Below are 23,401 nucleotides of genomic sequence, written 5' to 3'. Positions count from 1 at the left end.
TTACTATCCATGTTTCCAAACAATATACTTATTTCTTTATACTACTATCAATGTTTCCAAACAATATTTTTTATACTACTATTAATGTTCCAAACAATACAATAATTAATCTTATTTATTTTATATCTATCATTTTCTCTTTAAAATTTTGTAGAAATGTCATAATTTCATAAATTGTAAAATAATGAACTTTAAAATTTGGATTATAAGATTACAAATTATGAAACTATTACAATTTAAATCCAATTAGATTATACATAGCAGTCATCCATCAGTTCAATCGGTTAGTCTCGAGTTTTACTGATTTTTTTAATATGAATATTTTAGAAATCTAAATTGAATTGTCAGATCTCCGGATTAACTGGTATAATCACAATCGGGTTGAATTTAAAAACACTGATTTAAATGCAAAAATATTTTAAATACACATTCTTTAAAAATTACCAAAATATTTGTTAAGTTATTAGTGAATTTTTTTTATCGTAAAATATTCCGCGCTTCCAAAGCGCGGGTCAAAATCTAGTAAGGTAATTAAAAGCAGAGGAAGTATTCTCACATCTTCTTAAACACATCTGTGCAATTATTCAAATGACACAATTACGATAACACCCTTATACTCCTCTATAAATAGCAAATCCAAAAGCTCATACCCCAATCTACATCAACACACAAGCTTACATCAAATATTGAAGATAAAATAAAGTGAAAATGGGGGATATGAGAAACTTGCTGAAGATGTTAATGGTGGCTGTATTTGTTGGATGGATGTTCATTTGGGTTATGGTTTCAACTGACCTTTTCAAAAAACAAATGGACTCCCAAATGGCCAAGTATTTCAATACTACTTATTTTGGTCCTCAAGGTATTTAATTTCCCAACTTATATGTAATGTTACCGCATTTAATTATTTTGATAATATAGATTCCTTTATTTCTGAGTGTTTATTATTTATCATGTATGTTTTTAGGCATAAACCTAGTGCTTCTCACCGTGCCAATGATGTTCATTGCGGTTCTGAGTTGTCTTTATTTGCATATCCAGAAGAAACCCACCCAAACTCAAAGGTTTGGCTTGTTATAATATCATTGTTTTTCTATTGACTATAAAAACATTTTTAACAAATTATCAAATTCTTATTCATATAAATGCAGCAAATCGAAGATAAAAGGGAGAATGGGGAGGGTAATGATGGTTATGAACCCATTGGGGATAGTGACAGTAACAGAGTTTACTTTTTCTCTATTGTTTGTGGCTCTTTTGACTTGGGCTCTCGGCAATTATCTCTACCTTAGCTATTACGTCAGTCTTCATAACCATGACAATGCAAAAATGTAAGTTTCGTTTTTCCTACTTTTAATTAGCTCAACTTTGTTTCTTATACTTTACTTTTTAAATGAAGGTTTTATGTGCACAAAATCAAAATCAAAACAGGTTTACGCTAAACTGATTACATTTTTAAAACATTGGGTGAAATGGTGCAGATGGCAGGCAAAGTTTAGGGCTTTTGGACTCAGAATAGGATACGTCGGCCACTACTGTTGGGCCTTTTTGTTCTTTCCGGTGACAAGAGCCTCTACGATTCTGCCACTAGTTGGGTTAACTTCCGAGTCAAGCATCAAGTATCACATTCGGCTCGGACATATCTCGAACTTTCTCTTTCTCGCTCACACCGTCATTTTCCTTATCTACTGGGCCATGACCAATCAGTTGATGGAGGTCCGTAATATCTAACTTATATTATATTATCACCAAATCAAATATTGAAGCTAAATCACCTAGCTTGGCTCACGGGACAAGGGGCAAGGGGAACAATCGATACCAAGTTCTACTCAACCCCAAATTATTTGAGTGCTTCCTGTAAAACATGGATGTAACGATTTATCTGTCCTTTAATTTTATTTCAAAAATGTTTCTTTTTTCTTTCTTATATATGTGAAGACGTTTGCATGGAATCCGACATATGTGCCTAATCTAGCCGGAGCAATAGCCATGGTGATTGGAATAGTGATGTGGGTGACAAGTTTTCCATACTATAGACGAAAGAAGTTTGAGATTTTCTTCTACACTCACCATCTGTACGTTCTCTACATAGTCTTCTACATGATCCATGTTGGAGACTCGTGGTTATGCATGATCTTGCCCAACATGTTTCTCTTTTTCATCGACCGCTACTTAAGGTTCTTACAATCCACCAAGAGATCTAGACTTGTCTCTGTTCGGATCTTACCTTCAGATAATCTGGAGCTCACTTTCGCCAAAACCCCAGGTTTATAACTACTTCCTCCATATACGTTTACATTCAACTGAAACCTAAATAGTTTAGGGTTTCTCTTTATTAAGATTTGTTTTCAAATTTTAAAAAGAAACACAAAATGAAAAGATCTTGTAGGTTTACAGTTTAACATTAAAGTAACCACAACTATTTTCGGTTGAAACATTCAAAACCATAATCATGTTTGATCAAATACAAGACCAACTAGATTAGGACCCGCCCTAAAGGGCGGACATTGATTTGTTAAATTTTAATTTTAATATATGCTATATATAATATGTGTATATAATATATATATTTTGTGTAATATATATATATTATATATATATATATATTATATATATATATATTAGACATATATATATATTTATATTATATATATAACTAAATGGTGCTATATAAGTAAAGGCGGGATGATTTCGAAATATTTTAATGATAAGCAAAGGCGGGATGATTTAGCAAACGTGAACTTTCCATTTAATTAGTTATGATTCTACTGGTTTGAAGTTCAATATTTCGAAATCATCCCGCCTTTGCTTATATAGCACCATTTAGTTATATATATTTAATATAAATATATATATGTCTAATATATATATATATATATATATATATATATATATATATATATATATATATATATATATATATATATATATATATATATAAATATACAAATATATATTATATACACATATTATATATAGCATATATTAAAATTAAAATTTAACAAATCAATGTCCGCCCTTTAGGGCGGGTCCTAATCTAGTTTAAAACTTGTTAAAGGTTATTATATACTATTATATTTTTGTATATAAACATTTTTAAGCAATATATTGCTAATAGTTTCAAAATAAATAAAAAGATAATGTATGGCTGTAAATATAAAATTTTAACTTATGCTAATACATTTATTTTAATATAAAAGTATTATATAGTTTTCGAAGTTTAATCCATTATAATGATGATCAATAATTTATTTAGTTAAAAAATAAAATAATTTTTTTTGTTAATTTACCTATTTAATATATTTTTAATATTTAATTCATATAGCACTTCTATTTTTATATAATACGGATATATCATAGAATCTATAAAAAGTTAGTATAAAGAATTTTTTATTTTCTTTTTTATAATAAGTTTTAGTTAAATTTACTTATAATAATATTATATTACTAATTTCGAAATATATTAATGTGTTATTTATAAAAAATATTTAAATTTTAAACTAAGATTTTGTTAGATTCTTTCTCAACAGATTTTATTATAATTAAAAAAATCAAATTTATAGTTGGTTTATTGTTAATATATTTATAGTTGGTTTATTGTTAATACAAATAATCAAATATGTCATATTGACTAATTCTTTAAGTGGTCCTACTATGATTTGTTAATAGTAGATAAAAATAGAACCCTAAATTAATAGATTAGATGATTCTACTGGTTTGAAGTTCAATATTTCGAAATCATCCCGCCTTTGCTTATATAGCACCATTTAGTTATATATATTTAATATAAATAATATATATATGTCTAATATATATATATATATATATTAATATATTTACACAATATATATATTATATACACATATTATATATAGCATATATTAAATTAAAATTTAACAAATCAATGTCCGCCCTTTAGGGGTCCTAATCTAGTTTAAAACTTGTTAAAGGTTATTATATACTATTATATTTTTGTATATAAACATTTTTAAGCAATATATTGCTAATAGTTTCAAAATAAATAAAAAGATAATGTATGGCTGTAAATATAAAATTTTAACTTATGCTAATACATTTATTTTAATATAAAAGTATTATATAGTTTTCGAAGTTTAATCCATTATAATGATGATCAATAATTTATTTAGTTAAAAAATAAAATAATTTTTTTTGTTCATTTACATATTTAATATATTTTAATATTTAATTCATATAGCACTTCTATTTTTATATAATACGGAATATATCATAGAATCTATAAAAGTTAGTATAAAGAATTTTTTATTTTCTTTTTTATAATAAGTTTTAGTTAAATTTACTTTATAATATTATATTACTAATTTCGAAATATATTAATGTGTTATTTTAAAAAAATATTTAAATTTTAAACTAAGATTTTGTTAGATTCTTTCTCAACAGATTTTATTATAATTAAAAAATCAAATTTATAGTTGGTTTATTGTTAATATATTTATAGTTGGTTTATTGTTAATACAAATAATCAAATATGTCATATTGACTAATTCTTTAAGTGGTCCTACTATGACTTGTTAATAGTAGATAAAAATAGAACCCTAAATTAATAGATTAGATATATTGGACTGTTAGGGCCATATTTAAAAGAGATATGATTCATGTTTTAACCAAATTATTGTAAGTTGTTGTCCAAAAAAAAAACCAGACTATTGCAAGTCATAGTAACAATTAGTTTCATCTAATTACAGGCCTACAATATACACCAACAAGCATATTGTTTCTACATGTGCCAAGCATTTCCAAGCTTCAATGGCATCCATTCACAATAACTTCTAACAGCAACTTAGAGAAAGATACACTAAGTGTTGTCATCAGAAGACAAGGAAGTTGGACTCAAAAGCTTTACACTCATATCTCTTCCTCCATCGATTCTCTAGAAGTTTCCACAGAAGGTCCTTATGGCCCTAACTCCTTAGATTTGAGGTACAAGAACTTAACGGTCTTAGTTCAGTTTTTGACTCAACCACTTTCTGTTAAGTTTGTCTTCTTTTCAGAAAAAAAAAAAGTTTGTCTTTTTTTGATCAACTGATAAGTTTGTCTAAGTTGTCGTTATGATACTCATTTTATACAGGCATGACTCTCTAATACTAGTGAGCGGCGGAAGTGGAGTCACTCCCTTCATTTCAGTTATCAGAGAACTCATATTTCAGACACAAAACCAAAGCACAAAAATACCAGATGTTCTTCTTGTTTGTGCCTTTAAACATTACCATGATCTTGCGTTTTTAGACCTAATTTTCCCACCAGATATTTCAGTTTCAGACATCTCTAGGCTGAATCTCCGGATCGAGGCCTACATAACACAAGAAGACAAGAAGCCGGAGGCAGCTGATGATCAGAGATTGTTGCAGACAAAATGGTTCAAACCACAGCCTCTAGACACTCCCATATCACCAGTCCTTGGACCCAACAACATACTCTGGCTCGGAGTCGTGATCTTATCATCATTCGTCATGTTTCTCTTGCTCATAGTGATTGTCACACGCTATTATATATACCCTGTTGATCATAACACAGGAAGTATCTACAATTTCTCGTACAGAGTGCTCTGGGACATGTTCCTAGGATGCGTTTGCATTTTTATTTCATCAAGCGCAGTTTTCTTGTGGCGCAAGAAAGTTAACAAGGAAGGAGATAAGGAGTCCAAGAAGCAGGTACAGAGCGTAGATTTTCAGACACCTATGTCTTCTCCAGGTTCATGGTTCTGCAGACATGAGAGAGAGCTCGAGAGCGTTCCATATCAATCTATAGTACAAGCCACTTCGGTCCATTTCGGCTCCAAACCTAATTTGAAAAGTAAGTCATCTAACTCACTAGAGTCCATGCGTGCATCACATGCATGGCAAAGTTGTGTACGTGAGTGTACATACAGGAATCTGACACTTGAACGTTATTGTTTTGCAGAGATTCTGTTTGAGGCGGAAGGTTCAGAAGATGTTGGAGTGATGGTGTGCGGCCCAAGAAAGATGAGGCATGAGGTGGCAAGGATATGTTCATCTGGTTTGGCTAAAAACCTTCACTTTGAGGCAATTAGTTTCAACTGGTGATCTTTTCCATGTTCTAACTATGTTATTTTGTTTTAATTGTAATTACCTTTGATGTTTAAATGGCTTGATGTTTGATTTTTCTGTAAAGCAATGCAAAAAATGAATGTTAATATGTGTTTTTTTCCATGGGCATCATTATCATCATCACCATTAATAGGATCATTATCATCATACTCGATGTAATCGGTCCTAATATATATTGAAGAGCAAGATAAACTTTAACAATATCTAGCTCTTTGTTTTTGTTCGATTAGTTCCTTGGATAAGAGCTAGAAGTGGTTAGTACTTAGTTCTTTGTTTGAATTTTAGATGAATTTTTTTTTAGGAGAGGAATCTCTATAAATCATGGCTATAAGACCTTAGTAAATGTTGTCTTGAGTTTCAGTATAGATATCACAACGACAACACGGTCTCTCTCAAGGTTACATCCCAGGAAGCAAGCAAACTTTTTGTACGTAGCCTATCTAAGCAAGCAAGCTACATGAAAAAAGAATGCTTAGGGCCAGGATCACAAAAGGAAAAGTATACGGTCTAAAACGATTACATAAGAGACCACTGATATGTTTAACCCAACAGAATTATGTTGCTAGACTAATACTAATCTGACCCATTTAAAATTTGGAACTGGTTTAGGATGCCTTAGCCTTATTTTTCACAAATAAATCTTTATAATTTAATATAATATTATATTTTTGGTGTTTATAGTCGTTTTCGTTTAAGTGTGTATTCATTCTCAACCCGCATTAAGAGATAAGCAAGCCCGGTCTTGAGGGTACTCATAAGGGAGGCATTTGAATGGGGGTATACAATCTTTACCGGGCTTGTAGGCTGTAGTTTTGACAAATTTTGATACCAACTTTTTTGTTTCACTGTCATTGATATTTCAAGAATACTAGGTGGTTTTCCCGTGCTCATGCACGGATATAAATATTTATAAAATAAATATACTATAATAATTGATTGCTATATAATTTAATTTTAAATTAATTTATAATTTTTATGCATAATTTATATGAAATAATATTACTACATATGATTTTAGATATGTTATATCTAGTCGATTTTGTTTACAGTCGATTTAGTTATCACTTAGATATATTGGATTGCATTTATTTCTCTCAATTCAACTATAATTTTTTTATTCTAAATATAAATAAAGTTTTTATTAATTTTCTTATTTGTATTTAAGTTGGTTGTTGTCTTTCTTAATTTTAATATAATCGATTATTTTAGATATAAGATTCATTAGTCGAGTCACTCATATTGTGAGTATATTGAGTTACATATATTCTTTCAAATTCAGACTTAAATATATTTATTTTTGTTTTTATGATTTACGTGGTCGGACTAATAAAATTAAGTATCGAGGTTCTGTTTAGCGAAAATCCAATTGATAATTAATATATAATATTTTTATATATATAATTAAGTTACATAAAATTAATTTTATTTATAGTTTAAATTTGCCTGTATGATCATAATATTTATCAAATTATATTTTCAATGATCAATAGGAAGTTACATACATAAGTAACTGATACATTTTTGGAAGCTCATCAACACATATCAATATTTACAGTAATTAAAATATTTTATAAATTTTAAATAATTTTATGTCTTAGATTTATTGAAAGGTAAACTAAAGTTTATTCTAAATAATCTTAAAATGAGAATTTATATTTACTTGGGTATTTTGATTATGGTTATATTAAACTCCCCAAATATAAAAAGAAAAAAATTAAAAGCAAATTTAATATTATGAAACATATAATTGTAATAATGAAAATTTAATATATCTACCTCGTTAAAGTATATAGTGTAATGTTATTTAAAATATTTTATAATTATTTGATCAAAAGATGTTTATTGTTAAAATGATAGTTTTTAATATATCTTAAAAATAATCAGTAAGAATTGTGATTATATGTGAGAAATCATATTATATAAGTAAAATATAATTTATAGATATTTTTATGTAATTGAAATATATCAAAGTCAGCTAAATATATGAAAAATAAATAAAACATTTCAATAATACTAATTATAAACTATTTTTAGTCAATTAAACATATATCAGTTTATGTTACTTAACTATTTTATATAATCATCTAAGAAATTAGATAGATATATCAAAATATTTCTATTACTTTGAAAATATATATTTTGTATTGTTAAAATTATGTTTTAAAATAAATAATATTTCTTAATCTAATATCAAAATTATCTTTCTGAAATTTGTTTTTATGAAATCACATTATATACAAATATATTTTATTCATCTTAGAAACAATAGATATAAAGCAAGTATTTTATTACTTTAAAAGTATATTTTATGTTATTTAAAAATATTTTTAAAATAGAATATTAGTATCTTGTGAAATTTCCTTTTTAACGAAATCATATTATATATAAATATAGTTTCGTTTTTAAATTCAATTTTTAATATTTATAATGTTTCCTTTTTTAAATAATATTATAGAGATGGAAAATTGTTTAAAAAGAATTAAATAAAAAGGTATTTAAATGTAATAGTTTAATTCAGTAAGGGTATCAATGTAATCAACCATCGTGAGAATTAACGTGAGCGCGATACATAGGAAACTGACTTCTCAAATAATATTATAGAGATAAGAATTATAAAATAAATTGTAAAGCCCATGATAACATAATAAATTAATTTTAAATTTTTATATGAGAAAAGGAATAATATTTTTTTGGACATCAAGAAAAGGAATAATAATGATAAAAGATTAGACAATACTCCCTCTGTTTCAAAATGATACATGTTCTAGAAAATATTTTGTTTCAAAAAGATCAATATTTTATATTTTCCACGCATATAATAATGATAAATAACAAATTTCAAAAAAAATAATTATGTTTATTGAATTTTGATTGGTTAATACTTATCAAAATTTGTTAAACACAAAAAACAATGTATATTTAAGAAGTTTTTTAATATGTGTGATTATTTTATAATATGTATTTTATTGAAACGGAGGGGAGGGAGTAATTATCTTTTGAGTTAAATATATTTCTTAGAACCCACCTCTTTGACAAAAAATTATGAGAGCAGAGAAATTGAAATTGAGAAAAATCTTATTTACTCTTAATTATATTATAAGGAGTAAATAATTTGGCTATGTTTTTTTTTTTCTTTTTTTTTTTTAAGATTTGGCTATGTTGGTGGATGAAAAAGACGTAGTCAGAATTTTAATCATTAAAATGTGGTCGATGATTTTACAGGAAAATGCAAACAACTATATTAAGAAGTGATAAGTTTTCATTAACTTTCAAGATATCATTTGGGGAATTTTTGTGAACTTGAACTTTTTAACAATTTGATTTTTTTCATGTATTATTTAGGACATTGATAATTGATCGGTATCCCATAAATCTCATATAACCGGTACTGGGGATAGGGTAATAGCAAGACAATTATTTGTTGATTCTGACATCTTTAGCAAAAGCATATATGTGTTCCAAAAAAAAAAAAGCAAAAGCATGTATACAAATGATATAATTACGAGTATGTCCCTCTCACTCTCTATAAATAACAAGCTTTCCACAAATACAACACACATCCACACATGTTTCCATCAATATATTGTGGATAAAAGCATAGAAGAGAAAATGGAGATTATCAGAAGCTTAATGAAGATGGGGATGCTGATTCTATTTGTTGAATGGATTTTCGTTTGGATTATGATTTCAACTAAGTTGTACGATGACAACTGGACCCCCAAACTCACCAAGTACCTCAATACTACTTATTTTGGGTCTCAAGGTATTTAATTTCTCACATATTTTTGCATTAAATAAAAAAATGTCAAAATTTATTTATTTTTATTTTATTCAACTTTGGATTCCTAAATACCTATCATGTTAGGTACAAATATGGTGCTTCTCACCATTCCATTAATGTTGATTGCGGTTGTGAGTTGTGTTTATTTGCATATCCAGGAAACCCCAATCCAAACTCAAAGGTTAAACTTGCTACAAGTTTCATTTTTCTTGGCTATGTTTCCATACAAATATTTGTTGCAAAATATCACACAATCTTACTGGATATAAATGCAGAGAAGGGAAGATAAAAGGGAGGGTTATGATGGTGATGAACCCACTAGGAATAGTGACAGCCACAGAGTTGACTTTTTCAGTGTTATTTGTTGCTCTTTTGATTTGGGCTCTCTCCAATTATATCTACCGTAGCTATAGTGCCCCTCCTTATGACCAGCACGACAATGCCAAACTGTAAGCTTCTTCATTCCACTAGGAATGCGCAAATATTAATAAGAGAGTTGATTAAGCACGGACTGAAATTGAAATTCTGCAGATGGCAGGCAAAGTTTAGGGCTTTTGGTCTAAGGATAGCATACGTTGGCCACATCTGTTGGGCGTTTTTGTTTTTCCCTGTGACAAGAGCCTCTACGATTCTACCACTTGTCGGTTTGAGTTCCGAGTCGAGCATCAAATATCACATTTGGCTCGGACATATCTCAAACTTTCTCTTCCTCGTTCACACTGTTGTTTTCCTTATCTATTGGGCCATGGTTGATACATTGATGGAGGTTCGTTGCATCTAACTCAATCTTATCTTTAAATCACTACAAAAAAGTTGCTATTCATAGCACATTGTTATAGCTCGTTTCACTGAACTACTGTCGTTGATTAGCGATTTTTTTTACTTATAGAACAGTATTAGATAAATGCTATGATAGAGTTTTAGTAAGCGGGAATCTAAAATTAGCTTTTCCGCGAAACACTTAGTGAAAATTAGAATTCTAATTTATTTTTCCCTCACTCTAATCGGGTTCCCTCTCATCTCTCTCATTTTCCCTCTTTCTCAAATGAACCCTAAATGAAATCTCCATCGATTCTCTCTCTCGAAACAAATCTGCAAACCTATCAACTCGAAATCAATCTCCATCAAGCTCCATCTCCAAAACCCTAAGTGAAATCCGCCGCCATTCCCATCTCGAAACCAATCTCCATCCTCGCGAACCATCGTCGCCGCTTCTCCCAGCCGCCACATATCTTCGATTCAACTCCGATTCTACATCTCGAAGGTATTGGAAGTCCTAATTTTGACATATCTATCAATGTTTGAGCTCAAATCGATTTACATTATTAGTTTTAATAGATTGTATTTTTTTTCCTGTTTTGATTTCTCTGTTGCTTTGTGTTCTTGGTTGCTTTGAGTTCTTGTTTGGTATCGTTATATTGTCTAAATGATTCTGATATTTTTATTTATTTGAAGCCAACTTATGTGTTATTTGTTCCGATTCTGAGGACAACTTGTCAATTTCTTTCTGTTACGAAAAGATTTCAACTTAGGTTTGAACACAGTATGATGGACAAAGCTTGGGTACATCTAAACATGTACTGATCTTAAGCATATATATTATGTTTCATTTTGGTGTTTAGAGGCTTAACTTGTTTATTTTGTTTTCGTTTTGATTGTTAATGGAAGAGTTGATCCTGGATACGAGAGAGGGGCTTCACAGTTTGTCCGAGATGTGGCTTCATCTATGGGATGGATTGATATGATTATATGCATGTGCATAGACTGCTGTAACATAGATCGTCATGCAGCAAGTGTGGTACTTGATCATCTTGTTACCAGGGGTATGGAGGAGGGTTATAAGATGAGGGCTGATTGGTATCTACATGGTGAATTGAACGCAGAGGTTGCAGATGAAAACAAAGTGAGTGAATGGAACGATGAGATCTTTGGGTTGTTCAGAGCTGCTCAGTGTTTTGATGAAGACTTAGATGATATTGGGGGTTTAACTGAGATGGCAGAGGGAGACGACAAGAAAGAGGATGAGTTCTTGGCGAAGCTAGCTGACGCTGAAACACCACTGTATCCGAGCTGTGCAAGCCATAGCAAGTTGTTTGCAATTGTGTCATTGTTCAGATTGAAGACTCAGAATGGATGGTCAGACAAGAGTTTCAATGATCTGCTAGAGACATTGCCGGACATGTTACCTGAAGAAAACGTCCTGCACACATCACTTTACGACGTTAAGAAGTTTCTGAAGTCATTTGACATGGGTTACGAGAAGATCCATGCTTGTGTCAATGACTGCATCCTTTACAGAAAGAGGTTCACGAAGCTAGACAAGTGTCCTAAATGCAAAGCTTCGAGATGGAAGACTAATAAGCACACTGGTGAGAAGAAGAAAGGCGTTCCACAGAAAGTCTTACGGTATTTTCCTGTAATACCACGACTGAAGCGAATGTTCCGGTCTGAGGAAATCGCCAAGGAATTAAGATGGCACTTTACCAACAAAAGCAGTGATGGAAAGCTGCGTCATCCTGTTGATTCAGTGACATGGGAGCATATGAATGCGAAATACCCTTCATTTGCAGCTGAAGCGAGGAACCTGAGGCTTGGACTTTCAACGGATGGCTTCAATCCATTCAACATGAAGAATTCGATGTACAGTTGCTGGCCGGTCTTGTTAGTTAACTACAACCTACCACCTGATTTATGCATGAAGAAGGAGAACATTATGCTTTCTTTGTTGATTCCTGGTCCACATCAGCCTGGTAACAGCATAGATGTGTATCTAGAACCCCTAATAGACGATCTGAACAGTCTGTGGAGCGTTGGAAAGGTAACATACGACGCTCTTAGTCGATCTACTTTTACACTCAAGGAGATGCTGCTATGGACGATCAGCGATTTTCCGGCTTATGGTAATCTTGCAGGATGCAAGGTGAAAAGGAAAATGGGGTGTCCTTTATGTGGGAAGAATACAGATAGCATGTGGCTGAAGTTCAGTAGAAAACATGTCTACATGTGCCACAGAAAGGGTCTTCCACCAACTCACAGATTTAGAGGAAAGAAGAGATGGTTTGATGGAAAAGCTGAACAAGAGAGAAGGGGAAGAATACTCACTGGTCGTGACATTTCTCAACATCTGAGAAATTTCCACAATGATTTTGGAAATTTTAAACGATCTGCAAGTAAGAGAAAAAGGATTCAATGTTCAACTGAGAAAGGGTCAAATAGTGAGAGTTTCTCTAGCGAATCAGAGGAAGAGGAAGAGGAAGAAGTACAAGTCGATGAGGATGAGTTATCTAGATGGAAGAAAAGGTCTATATTCTTCAAGCTACCTTATTGGGAGGTTAGATGCTTCTTTCTGTTACTTTAATGTTTTTCATTGTCACAGTTTTTAAATATATTTTTCTGTTTCTTATGTGCAGAAACTTCTGGTGAGGCACAACTTAGATGTAATGCATGTGGAGAGAAATGTTGCTGCTAGCTTAGTTTCAACCTTGTTGCACTGTGGGAAATCAAAGGATGGTCTTGCGGCTCGTAAGGATCTGGAGGAGCTTGGGATTAGGCCTGATTTGCACTCAAAAATGCGAGGTAAAAGAACCTATCTCCCTCCAGCACCGTGGTCATTATCGAAGACAGAGAAGAAGATATTTTGCAGGCGTCTATTTGATTTCAAAGGGCCAGATGGATATTGTTCTAACATATCAAGAGGCGTCTCAATGGATGACTGTAAAGTCAGTGGGCTAAAATCACATGACTACCACGTCTTGATGCAACAACTTCTGCCGATTGCACTTAAAGGGTTGCTACCAAAAGGACCGAGGCTCACCATTTTTAGGTTATGCGGTTTCTTCAATCTGTTGTGTCAGAGAGTGATTGACATGGAGAAGCTGCTGGTTATGGAAGCTGAGATTGTTGAGACTCTGTGCATGTTTGAAAGATTTTTTCCTCCAAGCTTGTTTGATATCATGCTCCATTTGACTATGCATCTAGGAAGAGAGGCTCGGCTTGGTGGACCAGTCCACTTTAGATGGATGTACCCATTTGAAAGGTAAGATGTATATGAATTATTTAGCTTAATTATTTTACCAGTCCGACTAATCTGATATTTGATTCAGGTACATGAAAGTCCTCAAAGACTTTATGAGAAATCCTGCAAGACCAGAGGGATGCATAGCTGAGTGCTATCTAGCGGAGGAATGTATCCGGTTCTGCAGTGAATTCTTGAAGAAGACAACAAATGTTCAAGAAAAAGAAGAAAGAAACATGGAGTATGAGAACAATTCAATCTTAGAGGGTCGGCCTATATCCACTGGTACATCAGTTAGTCTCACTGAGGTGGAAAAGAGGATTGCACATCTTGCTATCATCCAAAACATGGCTCTCGTCGAACCTTATGTAGAGTAAGTATATATTACTCTTTGGTTCACAGTTTATATATACTAGCATCTATTTTTAGTAATTTGTTCCTATTTTCTGTCTGTTACAAGTGAGCATCTACAGTATTTACAAGACACAGATGGGAGATGTCGTCGTGATGCATCAACCTTATGGAGTATGCATACAAAGAATTTTGCTTCGTGGCTAAAACAGAAGGTAATGGTGAATTTGTTTAATTTTCTCCTCTTACATACTGCGTATTGAACTGATTAATGATTGACATTGCTTTATCAGGTGCCTCTTGATTCTACAGAACATAGCGACACACTTAAGTGGATAGCTTATGGCCCACGTTCTTCTGCAAGGTCATACACAGGGTTCATTGTTAATGGGCAGAGGTTTCACACAACCTCAGTGGATCGGAAAAGTCAGAATAGTGGGGTATACTATGAGGCTACTGCAGTGTGTAGAGCTAGTGCTAAAGATACATCACAGGTGGTAGATTTGGTATCTTACTACGGCAGAGTCACAGATATTATTTTGATGGATTATAATATCTTCTATGTTCCTCTCTTCCGTTGTCAATGGGCAGTAAAGGGCAATGGAGTGAAGATAGAAGATGGGTTCACACTTGTTAACATGTCTCATAGTCAAGCCTCATGTCCCATACATACTAGCATCTCAAGCGAAGCAGGTTTTTTACTCAAGAGAAGACGAGTCATCAAACTGGTATATTGTCATGAAAGGTCCTTCTAGAAGATACAGTAAGAAAGATATGCAAGAAGGAAATGCAGACATTGGGCCATTACCGTCAGATGTTGACATGGACGTTGACATTGATGAAGCTGAGAATGCTAGAACTGATTGCGAAGGGATATATGTGTGAAACGTAGCTTTTTGTATCTGAGTGCTAGTTTGCTTTGTCTTTTTGAGTGGTTCTTTGCTTTGTCTTTTTGAGTGATTCTTTGCTTTGTCATTGTGTGCTTGTTTGAGATTGTCGTGTGATTGCTTTAATGTTGTGTTGAGTTGATTTAACTCTGTTTTCTTATAATTTTCAGGTAAATTGACATGGGAGGTAAAAGAAAGAAAGGTGGAAAGAAAAGAAATAAGAAGTCAAAAACGGTAGATGAAGAAGTTGAGTTTGTTTGTACTGTCAAACCACGTCAGCAAACAGAGCAAGAGCAGGATGGTGACGAATCAGAGCATGATGTGCAGGACCAACCACAAGAAGTGCAGGACCAACAGCAAGATGTGCACGACCCAGAGCATGATGGTGATCATGAAAAGGAGCAAGAAAAGGAGCATGATCAGGAGCGACAACAAGAGCAGCAAGTTTCTAACGAACCTGAAGGTGAGATAGAACATACTCTGGAGCCTGAGGTTGGAAGCTGTCGTAAGAGAAAGCGTGGACCAACCATGATGAGAGACTTGGCCAAAGATCCAAATACCAGAGTTCATGTGGATTTCACTTTTATGGGAGAAGCATATGGTCCTGGTTCAGTGAAGCTGTCTTCATATTTAGGTCCCTTGGTAAGGGAACACGTCCCTGTTACATTAGAGACTTGGAAAAAAATCACTGAAGAAGTGAAGACAGTGCTCTGGAAATCAGTTCAGGTAATTGTTTGTATACAATGATTAGTAGAATTATATATTGAAGTTACTGATTACTGGTTTGTTAATTATTTTTGCAGGCAAGGTTTGAAGTTGATGAGGAGTACCAAAGAGTTGCAGTTCTGAAGCAGATGGGAGCTTTATGGAGGTCATCCAAGTCACGACTAGTCGTCCTTCACCACCTACCAGGCGTTTGATGTCTTGCATAATTGCATTGTTTCACCCATTCCTTTTCATGCATTTTCATCATGTAGGTTAGATTCTAGCCTTGTTTAGGTTGCATTTTGCATACATGAGTCCTTATCAGGTATTGGAGCATCTTATGGAGCTTTTGGAGACATTGGGATGCATTTGGAGCTCAAAAGGTGTGAAAAGGAGGATGATTGGACGAGAAGAGGCTGGAGCGACCTACAGAGGTCGCTGTGAGACCTCGCTCCAGCCGGAGCGACCTTGACGACCAAAGCTAGAGCGACCACTCCAAGTCGCTCGGCTTTACGTGACTCGAAGATGAAGAAAACATCCCGGAGCGACCCCTCGCAGCGACCATCCGAGGTCGCTCCCAAGGGCCAGAGCGACGTGCTGGAGCGACCTGCGGAGGTCGCTGCGTGTTTCTTATTTGCAATTTCTTTTTAGTTCAAGGACCTTTTTGCAATTACTTATGTCGATTTGGCACTCTGAAAACCTAAGTTTAAGACTCATTGTAGCCACTTTTGGGCAGATTATGTTTTGTTGAAGAGAAAAACCACAAAATACTCTTGGAAAGTTCATCTTTTGGATTCATTGATCTTTTGTTATTGATTTCTCATTGATTTCCTGTGTTCATCTACATGTTTAATCTGAAATCCAGTATGGGTTTAAGGTTTAACATGAAGATTAGTGAGTAGTTCCCTTTTGAATTCATGGGTTAGGGAGACTAGGGTGATTAGGTTAGATCAAGGATGTTTTTAGTGTAGATCAATCTCAAGCCTTGCTAGTAGAGTGTTCTTATTGCCTCTTTCGATTTGATCATTCGAAAGTTGTTCTCTAGACATTTCCCACCCAAAAGGTGTTTGTTGAAATGTCTGAGACAACTCTGCTAGGCCCTTAATGCATCTTGCCAAAGACATTTGTTGTTAAGAGTGTTAGGATAGCTAATAAACCTGTTCTTACTGATTGCTTTCATATCATTCAGCCAAAGAGATTTGATGTTTGAGATGTGTTAGCAAATGAGCATTCATCTAGATATAGAGCTTGCTTAGGATCGTGTTTAGGCTTAAGGTCGTATGTTTGTTTCATCATTTTGTCATCCTTGTTTGATACTTGATCACCCGAAATCATGTTCCTGTGCCCATGAGTTCTCTTTTATCATATTTAAGCAAGTCATTCATTTACTGCTTTTTATTTCTATCTTGTCATCATAGTAGTTACTTGATTCTGAAATCATTTTAAATCATTTGTTGCATTTAGATTAAGTAAGTGCTTGCATTCTTAGTGCTTGAAATCCCTCAGAACTGGTTCGACATTTTACTTCCACATTACTATCATTTGACTTAGGAGCCTCAAAACTCCTAACATCAAATTGGCGCCGTTGCCAAATTCTGAGTAGATTTGAACATTGAGCTTTAGTAGCTTGCTTGAGACTAAATCATTTTCACTTAGCTGATTACTGATTCTCCTTTTTCGATTCCCTTTTGATCTGCAGGTGTATGAACTTGAGGAGCAGGGGTCCAACAAACCTAGTTCCACGAGCAGCAGACATCCGAGCTTTAGAGAGGGAGTGTGCTAGAAAAAGGAGAGAAGAGGAGCAACAGGCTCACATACAGGATCCGAACATTGAAATGGCTGACCCACAGGCGAATGGCGGCGAAAACGCCCCACCTGCTCGACCTATTGGTGCCTATGACCGTCCAACTAACCATGGCCACCTGCTAGGAATCAGAGCACCAGCTGTGGCAGCAAACAACTTCGAGATCAAGTCAGGGTTGCTGAACCAGATTGAGAACAACAAGTTTCATGGCCTGGCTGCAGAGAACCCATTTGACCACTTGGACAGTTTTGATAGATACTGTGGTCTATCCAAAACCAATGGTGTATCAGAGGATGCTTTCAAGCTCAAGCTTTTCCCTTTCTCTTTGGGGGACAAAGCACGTCAGTGGGAGAAGTCTCTACCAAGCAGCTCAATCACCACTTGGGATGACTGCAAGAAAGCTTTCCTAGAGAAATTTTTCTCTACTTCCAAGACAGCTGACTACAGGAATGAGATTTCCGGATTCAAGCAGAAGAACTTGGAAGGATTCAGTGAAGCATGGGAAAGGTTCAATGGCTACCTAGCTCAATGCCCACACCATGGTTTCAACAAGGGGAGCTTGCTTAGCACATTCTACAGAGGGGCCTTACCTGAGTACAGAGCAAGATTGGATACTGCAAGTAATGGGAACTTCTTGGACAGAACAGAAGAAGAGGCAGGGAAACTTGTTGAGAACATGGTCAAGAGTGATGCTGTCTACAGTGGGGATCATGACAGAGCTGATAGGTCCGCAGACAAGCAAACAAGAAAAGAGATAAAAGCTTTGCAAGACAAGATTGACATCCTCATTGCTGATAAAGCTTCTCAAGCTCAGATGAACTTTGTTGGTAATCCACAGCAAGAGATACCAGCTGCTGTCAATGAGGTTGATGGTCTGGAAGGTCAGGAAGAGCTGTGTTTTATCAACAACAATGGTACTTGGTACAAGAAGGAGCCAAACTTTCAGTACAACAACTATCAGCAGAGACCTTATTCTAACAACCAGCAGAATGGATACCAGCCTAGGAACAACCACCAAGGTGGCTATCAGCAAAAGCAAAACCCTCCTCCTGGTTTTTCCAACCAAGGGCAGCCCTCTTCTCAACAGCAGCCTGCTCCATCTAGCTCTACACCCCAAGAGAGCAGCACTGATGCACTCCTGAAAAAAATCTTGGAGTCACAAACTAGAAGTGAGAAGCATGTTAGTTATGAGCTGAAAAACCTTCACAACAAGATTGATGGGAGCTACAATGATCTCAACAACAAGTTCAGAGCTTTGGAGAACCAATTTGCTTCCATGAACACTCAGCACAATCGCCAACAAGGCTCCCTACCTGGAAAACCTGAGCAGAATCCCAAGGATGCCAAAGCTATCACACTTAGGAGTGGTAAGGAGTTACCTCCTAGAACTCTCACCAAGGATGCTGAGAAACTAGGTGAGGGGGTGGCCATCAACATAGATGATGAGGTGGTTATTGTTGATGAGAAGACTAATGATGAGGTCTTGGAGAAGATTGTGGAAGCTAAGGGTAAAGGAAAGGTTGGAGAGGAGAAGAAGACTGTAAAGGATGGTGAAGTTGTTCCTCCAGCAAAGGAGAATGCTTTTGTCCCTCCTCCTTATGAACCCAAACTTCCATTCCCTGGTAGGTTCAAGAAGCAGTTGCTGGAGAAGTACAAAGCTCTTTTTGAAAAGCAGATGAGTGAGGTTCAGATCACAATGCCAATCATTGATGCTTTCATGCTGGTTCCTCAATACAGCAAGTTCCTGAAAGATGTCGTGGCATCAAAGAAGAAAGAGATGGAAGGTATGATGATTCTCACTCATGAGTGCAATGCCATAATTCAGAGGCTTGATGTTCCAAAAAAGCTAGAGGATCCAGGATGCTTCACACTTCCTTGTACTCTTGGACCTATGATGTTTGAGAAGTGTCTCTGTGATTTGGGAGCTAGTGTGAGCTTGATGCCTTTGTCTGTTGCTAAGAAGCTTGGTTTCACTCAGTACAAGAAGTGTAGACTTTCTCTGGTGTTAGCTGATCGTTCGGTGAAGTACCCTGTTGGTATCTTAGAGGACCTTCCAGTGATGGTAGGAAACTGTGAGATCCCTACAGACTTTGTGGTGCTTGAGATGGGTGAAGAAGCTCAAGACCCCTTGATCCTTGGTAGACCTTTCTTAGCCACAGCAGGAGCTATTGTTAATGTGAAAGAAGGCAAGATCGATCTCCATTTGGGTAAAGGGAACATTCTCCATTTTGACATCAAGGAGGTGATGAAGAGACCAGTCATGCAGGCACAAATCTTCTACATAGATGAGATGGATGCTCTTGCTGATGAGCTCCTTGAAGAGCTATCAATAGAGGATCCTTTACAGCATGCCCTTACCATTGAGAGAGATGATGAAGTGGTTGCGAACCTGGCTAGTACTGCATATGGACTGATGCTGGATTCACACAAGGGATTTAATGGCAAGGATCAGTTTGAGGAGTTGCCACAGAAGGTTCATCAAGAGGCTGCAGTCACTCAACATGAAGACATCCAGCAAGATGACTGGAGTGAGCTCAAGGCACCTAAGGTGGAACTAAAACCTCTTCCCCATGGTGTAAGGTATGCATTTCTTGGTCCCAATGAAACCTACCCTGTCATTGTGAGTAGTGAACTTACTGAAACTGAATTGTCTGAACTTTTGAAAACACTTAAAAGGTTTAGAAAAGCAATAGGTTACTCACTTGATGACATCAAAGGAATTTCACCATCTTTGTGCATGCATAGGATACATCTAGAGGATGAATCAATGACTTCTATCGAGCATCAAAGAAGGTTAAATCCTAACCTGAAGGATGTTGTAAAGAAGGAGATTCTTAAGCTCTTAGATGCTGGGGTTATTTACCCTATCTCTGATTCAAAATGGGTATCTCCTGTGCATGTTGTCCCAAAGAAAGGTGGAATCACTGTGATTAAAAACGACAAAGATGAATTGATACCAACAAGAACTGTCACAGGTCATAGAATGTGTATTGATTACAGAAAACTGAACTCTGCATCTCGAAAAGATCATTTTCCATTGCCATTTATTGATCAGATGCTTGAGAGACTTGCTAATCATCCATTCTATTGTTTTCTTGATGGGTATTCTGGTTTCTTCCAAATCCCCATACATCCCCATGATCAAGAGAAAACGACATTCACATGTCCATATGGTACCTTCGCATATCGAAGAATGCCATTTGGACTATGTAATGCTCCAGCCACCTTTCAAAGGTGCATGATGTCAATTTTCTCTGATCTTATTGAGGATGTCGTGGAGGTGTTTATGGATGATTTCTCTGTCTATGGATCTTCGTTCTCTGCTTGTTTGTCAAATTTGTGCAGGGTCCTACAGAGATGTGAAGACACCAACCTTGTGTTGAACTGGGAGAAGTGCCACTTCATGGTCAAAGAAGGGATTGTGCTTGGGCACAAGATTTCAGAGAAGGGAATTGAAGTGGACAAGGCTAAGATTGAGGTTATGGTCAGTTTGCCTCCACCTAAGACAGTGAAAGATATCAGAAGTTTTCTTGGACATGCTGGTTTCTACAGGAGGTTCATCAAAGACTTCTCCATGATCACTAGACCATTGACCAGGTTGCTTTGTAAGGAAGCCACTTTCAGCTTTGAAGTAGAGTGTCTTGAGGCCTTCAAGAAGCTGAAAAATGAACTCATCAGTGCCCCCATAGTCCAACCACCTGATTGGGATCTCCCCTTTGAGATCATGTGTGATGCTAGTGATTATGCTGTGGGAGCTGTACTAGGGCAGAAGAAGAATGGAAAAACTCATGTGATCTACTATGCAAGCCAGACCATGAATGAAGCTCAAATGAGGTATGCCACCACAGAAAAGGAAATGCTAGCCATTGTCTTTGCCTTTGAGAAGTTCAGAAGCTACTTGGTGGGATCTAAGGTTATTGTCTACACTGATCATGCTGCTTTGAGACATCTTCTAGCCAAGAAAGATGCAAAACCAAGACTTTTGAGGTGGATCCTATTGCTTCAGGAGTTTGATTTGGAGATCAGAGATAAGCCAGGAGTTGAGAATGGTGTAGCTGATCACTTGTCCAGGCTGAAGGTGGAGTGTGGAGTACCTATTGATGAGGGACTTCCAGAGGAGCAAATCATGGCTATTGGAGCAGTAATGGCAGTTTGTGACACTGGTAGAAAGCTTGAGGAAGTGAAGGCAACTGAAGAGAAGGAACCTTGGTATGCTGATTTGGTGAACTATCTAGCCACAGGAAAAGAACCTTTGAATCTTGTGGGCTATGCCAAGAAGAAGTTCTACAAAGATGTGAAGAGGTACTACTGGGATGAGCCTTATCTCTACACTCTCTGCAAGGATCAGCTGTATAGGAGAGTGGTTGCTAATGAAGAGATAGATGGGATCCTCACACAATGTCATGGATCATCCTATGGAGGCCACTTTGCTACTTTCAAGACTGTAGCAAAAGTGTTACAAGCTGGATTCTGGTGGCCACACATGTTCAAAGACACACAAGACTTTGTCTCCAGGTGTGATTCGTGCCAAAGAAGAGGAAACATCACCAAGAGGAATGAGATGCCTCAAAATCCTATTCTAGAAGTTGAGGTCTTTGATGTGTGGGGTATTGACTTCATGGGACCATTTCCTTCATCATATGGGAACAAGTACATTCTTGTGGCAGTTGACTATGTCTCAAAGTGGGTGGAAGCTATTGCTAGTCCCACCAATGATGCTAGAGTGGTGACCAACATGTTCAAGAGTATTATCTTCCCAAGGTTTGGAGTTCCAAGAGTTGTGATCAGTGATGGGGGTTCACACTTCATTAACAAACTGCTCGAAGGACTTCTAAGGAAAAATGGTGTGAAGCATAAGGTAGCAACTCCCTACCATCCTCAGACAAGTGGTCAGGTTGAGGTCTCTAACAGAGAGATCAAATCCATTCTGGAGAAGATTGTGGGGATCACGAGGAAGGATTGGTCTAATAAGCTTGATGATGCACTTTGGGCCTATAGGACAGCCTACAAGACACCTTTGGGTACCACACCTTTCAACCTTGTCTATGGGAAAGCCTGTCATCTGCCTGTGGAGCTTGAGTACAAGGCATTATGGGCAGTGAAGTTGCTGAACTTCGACATCAAAAGTGCTAAGGAGAAAAGACTTTTCCAGCTACATGAGCTTGATGAGATAAGGATGGATGCTTTTGAAAATTCAAGGATCTACAAAGAAAAGACCAAAGCTTTCCATGACAAGAACATTCTGAAAAGAGAGTTCCGAGAGGGAGACCAAGTCCTTCTCTACAACTCTAGGCTGAAGTTGTTTCCAGGAAAGCTCAAGTCAAGATGGTCCGGTCCATTCAAGGTCAAAGAAATCAGACCTTATGGAGCAATAGTTCTATGGAGTGCTGATGGAAGTTACTTCACAGTGAATGGGCAGAGGGTTAAGCTCTACAAGGCGGATGCACCAGAGGAAGATGGAGTATCAACTCCACTTTCTGATCCTACCCCAGCCTAATCCAAAGGAGGCAAAGTCAAGCTAGCGACTCAAAACACAAGCTCACTTGGGAGGAAGTCCCATGTATATCCTTTGTAAATATTGCATTAGTACTTTCATTTTCTTTTTCTTCATCTTATTGCATAAAAAAAAAAAAAAAAATGGGAAGTGAAGTCCTATGCAGGTTTGGGTCGACTTGGTGGAGCATAAAGGAGCATCGTCAAGCGACCACTCCGGAGCGAGGTCGAGCAGTCGCTCAGCTGGGAGCGACGTGA

At 35.7% G+C, this 23,401-nt stretch overlaps 3 protein-coding genes, 1 non-coding gene and 1 pseudogene across 5 annotated transcripts; 4 read left to right on the top strand and 1 right to left on the bottom strand.

The window, feature by feature from the left end:
- Positions 1-708: 708 nt before the first annotated feature.
- On the top strand, positions 709-6,166 carry LOC108829535 (ferric reduction oxidase 4). Of its 2 annotated transcripts, none has more exons than XM_018603179.2 (8): positions 709-830; positions 968-1,064; positions 1,152-1,244; positions 1,489-1,716; positions 1,939-2,266; positions 4,725-4,959; positions 5,108-5,832; positions 5,941-6,166. In XM_018603179.2, exons 1-8 carry the CDS (start codon positions 709-711, stop codon positions 6,081-6,083), a joined length of 1,971 nt encoding a protein of 656 aa, XP_018458681.2. In that variant the 3' UTR covers positions 6,084-6,166. The 2 variants fall into 2 exon arrangements, with proteins under 2 accessions (XP_018458681.2, XP_018458680.2); XM_018603178.2 differs by having other exon boundaries at positions 709-862; positions 1,152-1,331; positions 1,482-1,716.
- Positions 6,167-9,678: 3,512 nt separating this feature from the next.
- LOC130496826 (uncharacterized) lies at positions 9,679-23,177 on the top strand. The gene is made up of 5 exons (XM_056989355.1): positions 9,679-9,870; positions 9,973-10,069; positions 10,164-10,337; positions 10,420-10,654; positions 17,546-23,177. Exon 5 carries the CDS (start codon positions 17,550-17,552, stop codon positions 23,145-23,147), a length of 5,598 nt encoding a protein of 1,865 aa, XP_056845335.1. The 5' UTR covers positions 9,679-9,870; positions 9,973-10,069; positions 10,164-10,337; positions 10,420-10,654; positions 17,546-17,549; the 3' UTR covers positions 23,148-23,177.
- On the top strand, positions 10,661-15,139 carry LOC108829523 (uncharacterized). Its single transcript, XM_056986978.1, has 7 exons — positions 10,661-11,152; positions 11,557-13,219; positions 13,299-13,924; positions 13,992-14,276; positions 14,364-14,469; positions 14,548-14,947; positions 15,000-15,139. The coding sequence occupies exons 2-7, from the start codon at positions 11,615-11,617 to the stop codon at positions 15,137-15,139; spliced, it is 3,162 nt and encodes a 1,053-aa protein (XP_056842958.1). The 5' UTR covers positions 10,661-11,152; positions 11,557-11,614.
- Positions 18,089-18,196, bottom strand: LOC130497192 (small nucleolar RNA R71). Its single transcript, XR_008936203.1, has one exon. It is a non-coding gene; the product is annotated as a small nucleolar RNA R71 (small nucleolar RNA).
- A 127-nt stretch (positions 23,178-23,304) lies between the features above and the next one.
- The window catches only part of LOC130495565 (F-box/LRR-repeat protein At5g63520-like), a 1,561-nt pseudogene continuing 1,464 nt past the window's right edge, over positions 23,305-23,401 (top strand).

The sequence above is a fragment of the Raphanus sativus genome, chromosome 6, assembly GCF_000801105.2.
Source record: "Raphanus sativus cultivar WK10039 chromosome 6, ASM80110v3, whole genome shotgun sequence".
NCBI lineage: Eukaryota > Viridiplantae > Streptophyta > Magnoliopsida > Brassicales > Brassicaceae > Raphanus > Raphanus sativus.
This window is presented reverse-complemented; position numbering and strand designations above follow the sequence as displayed.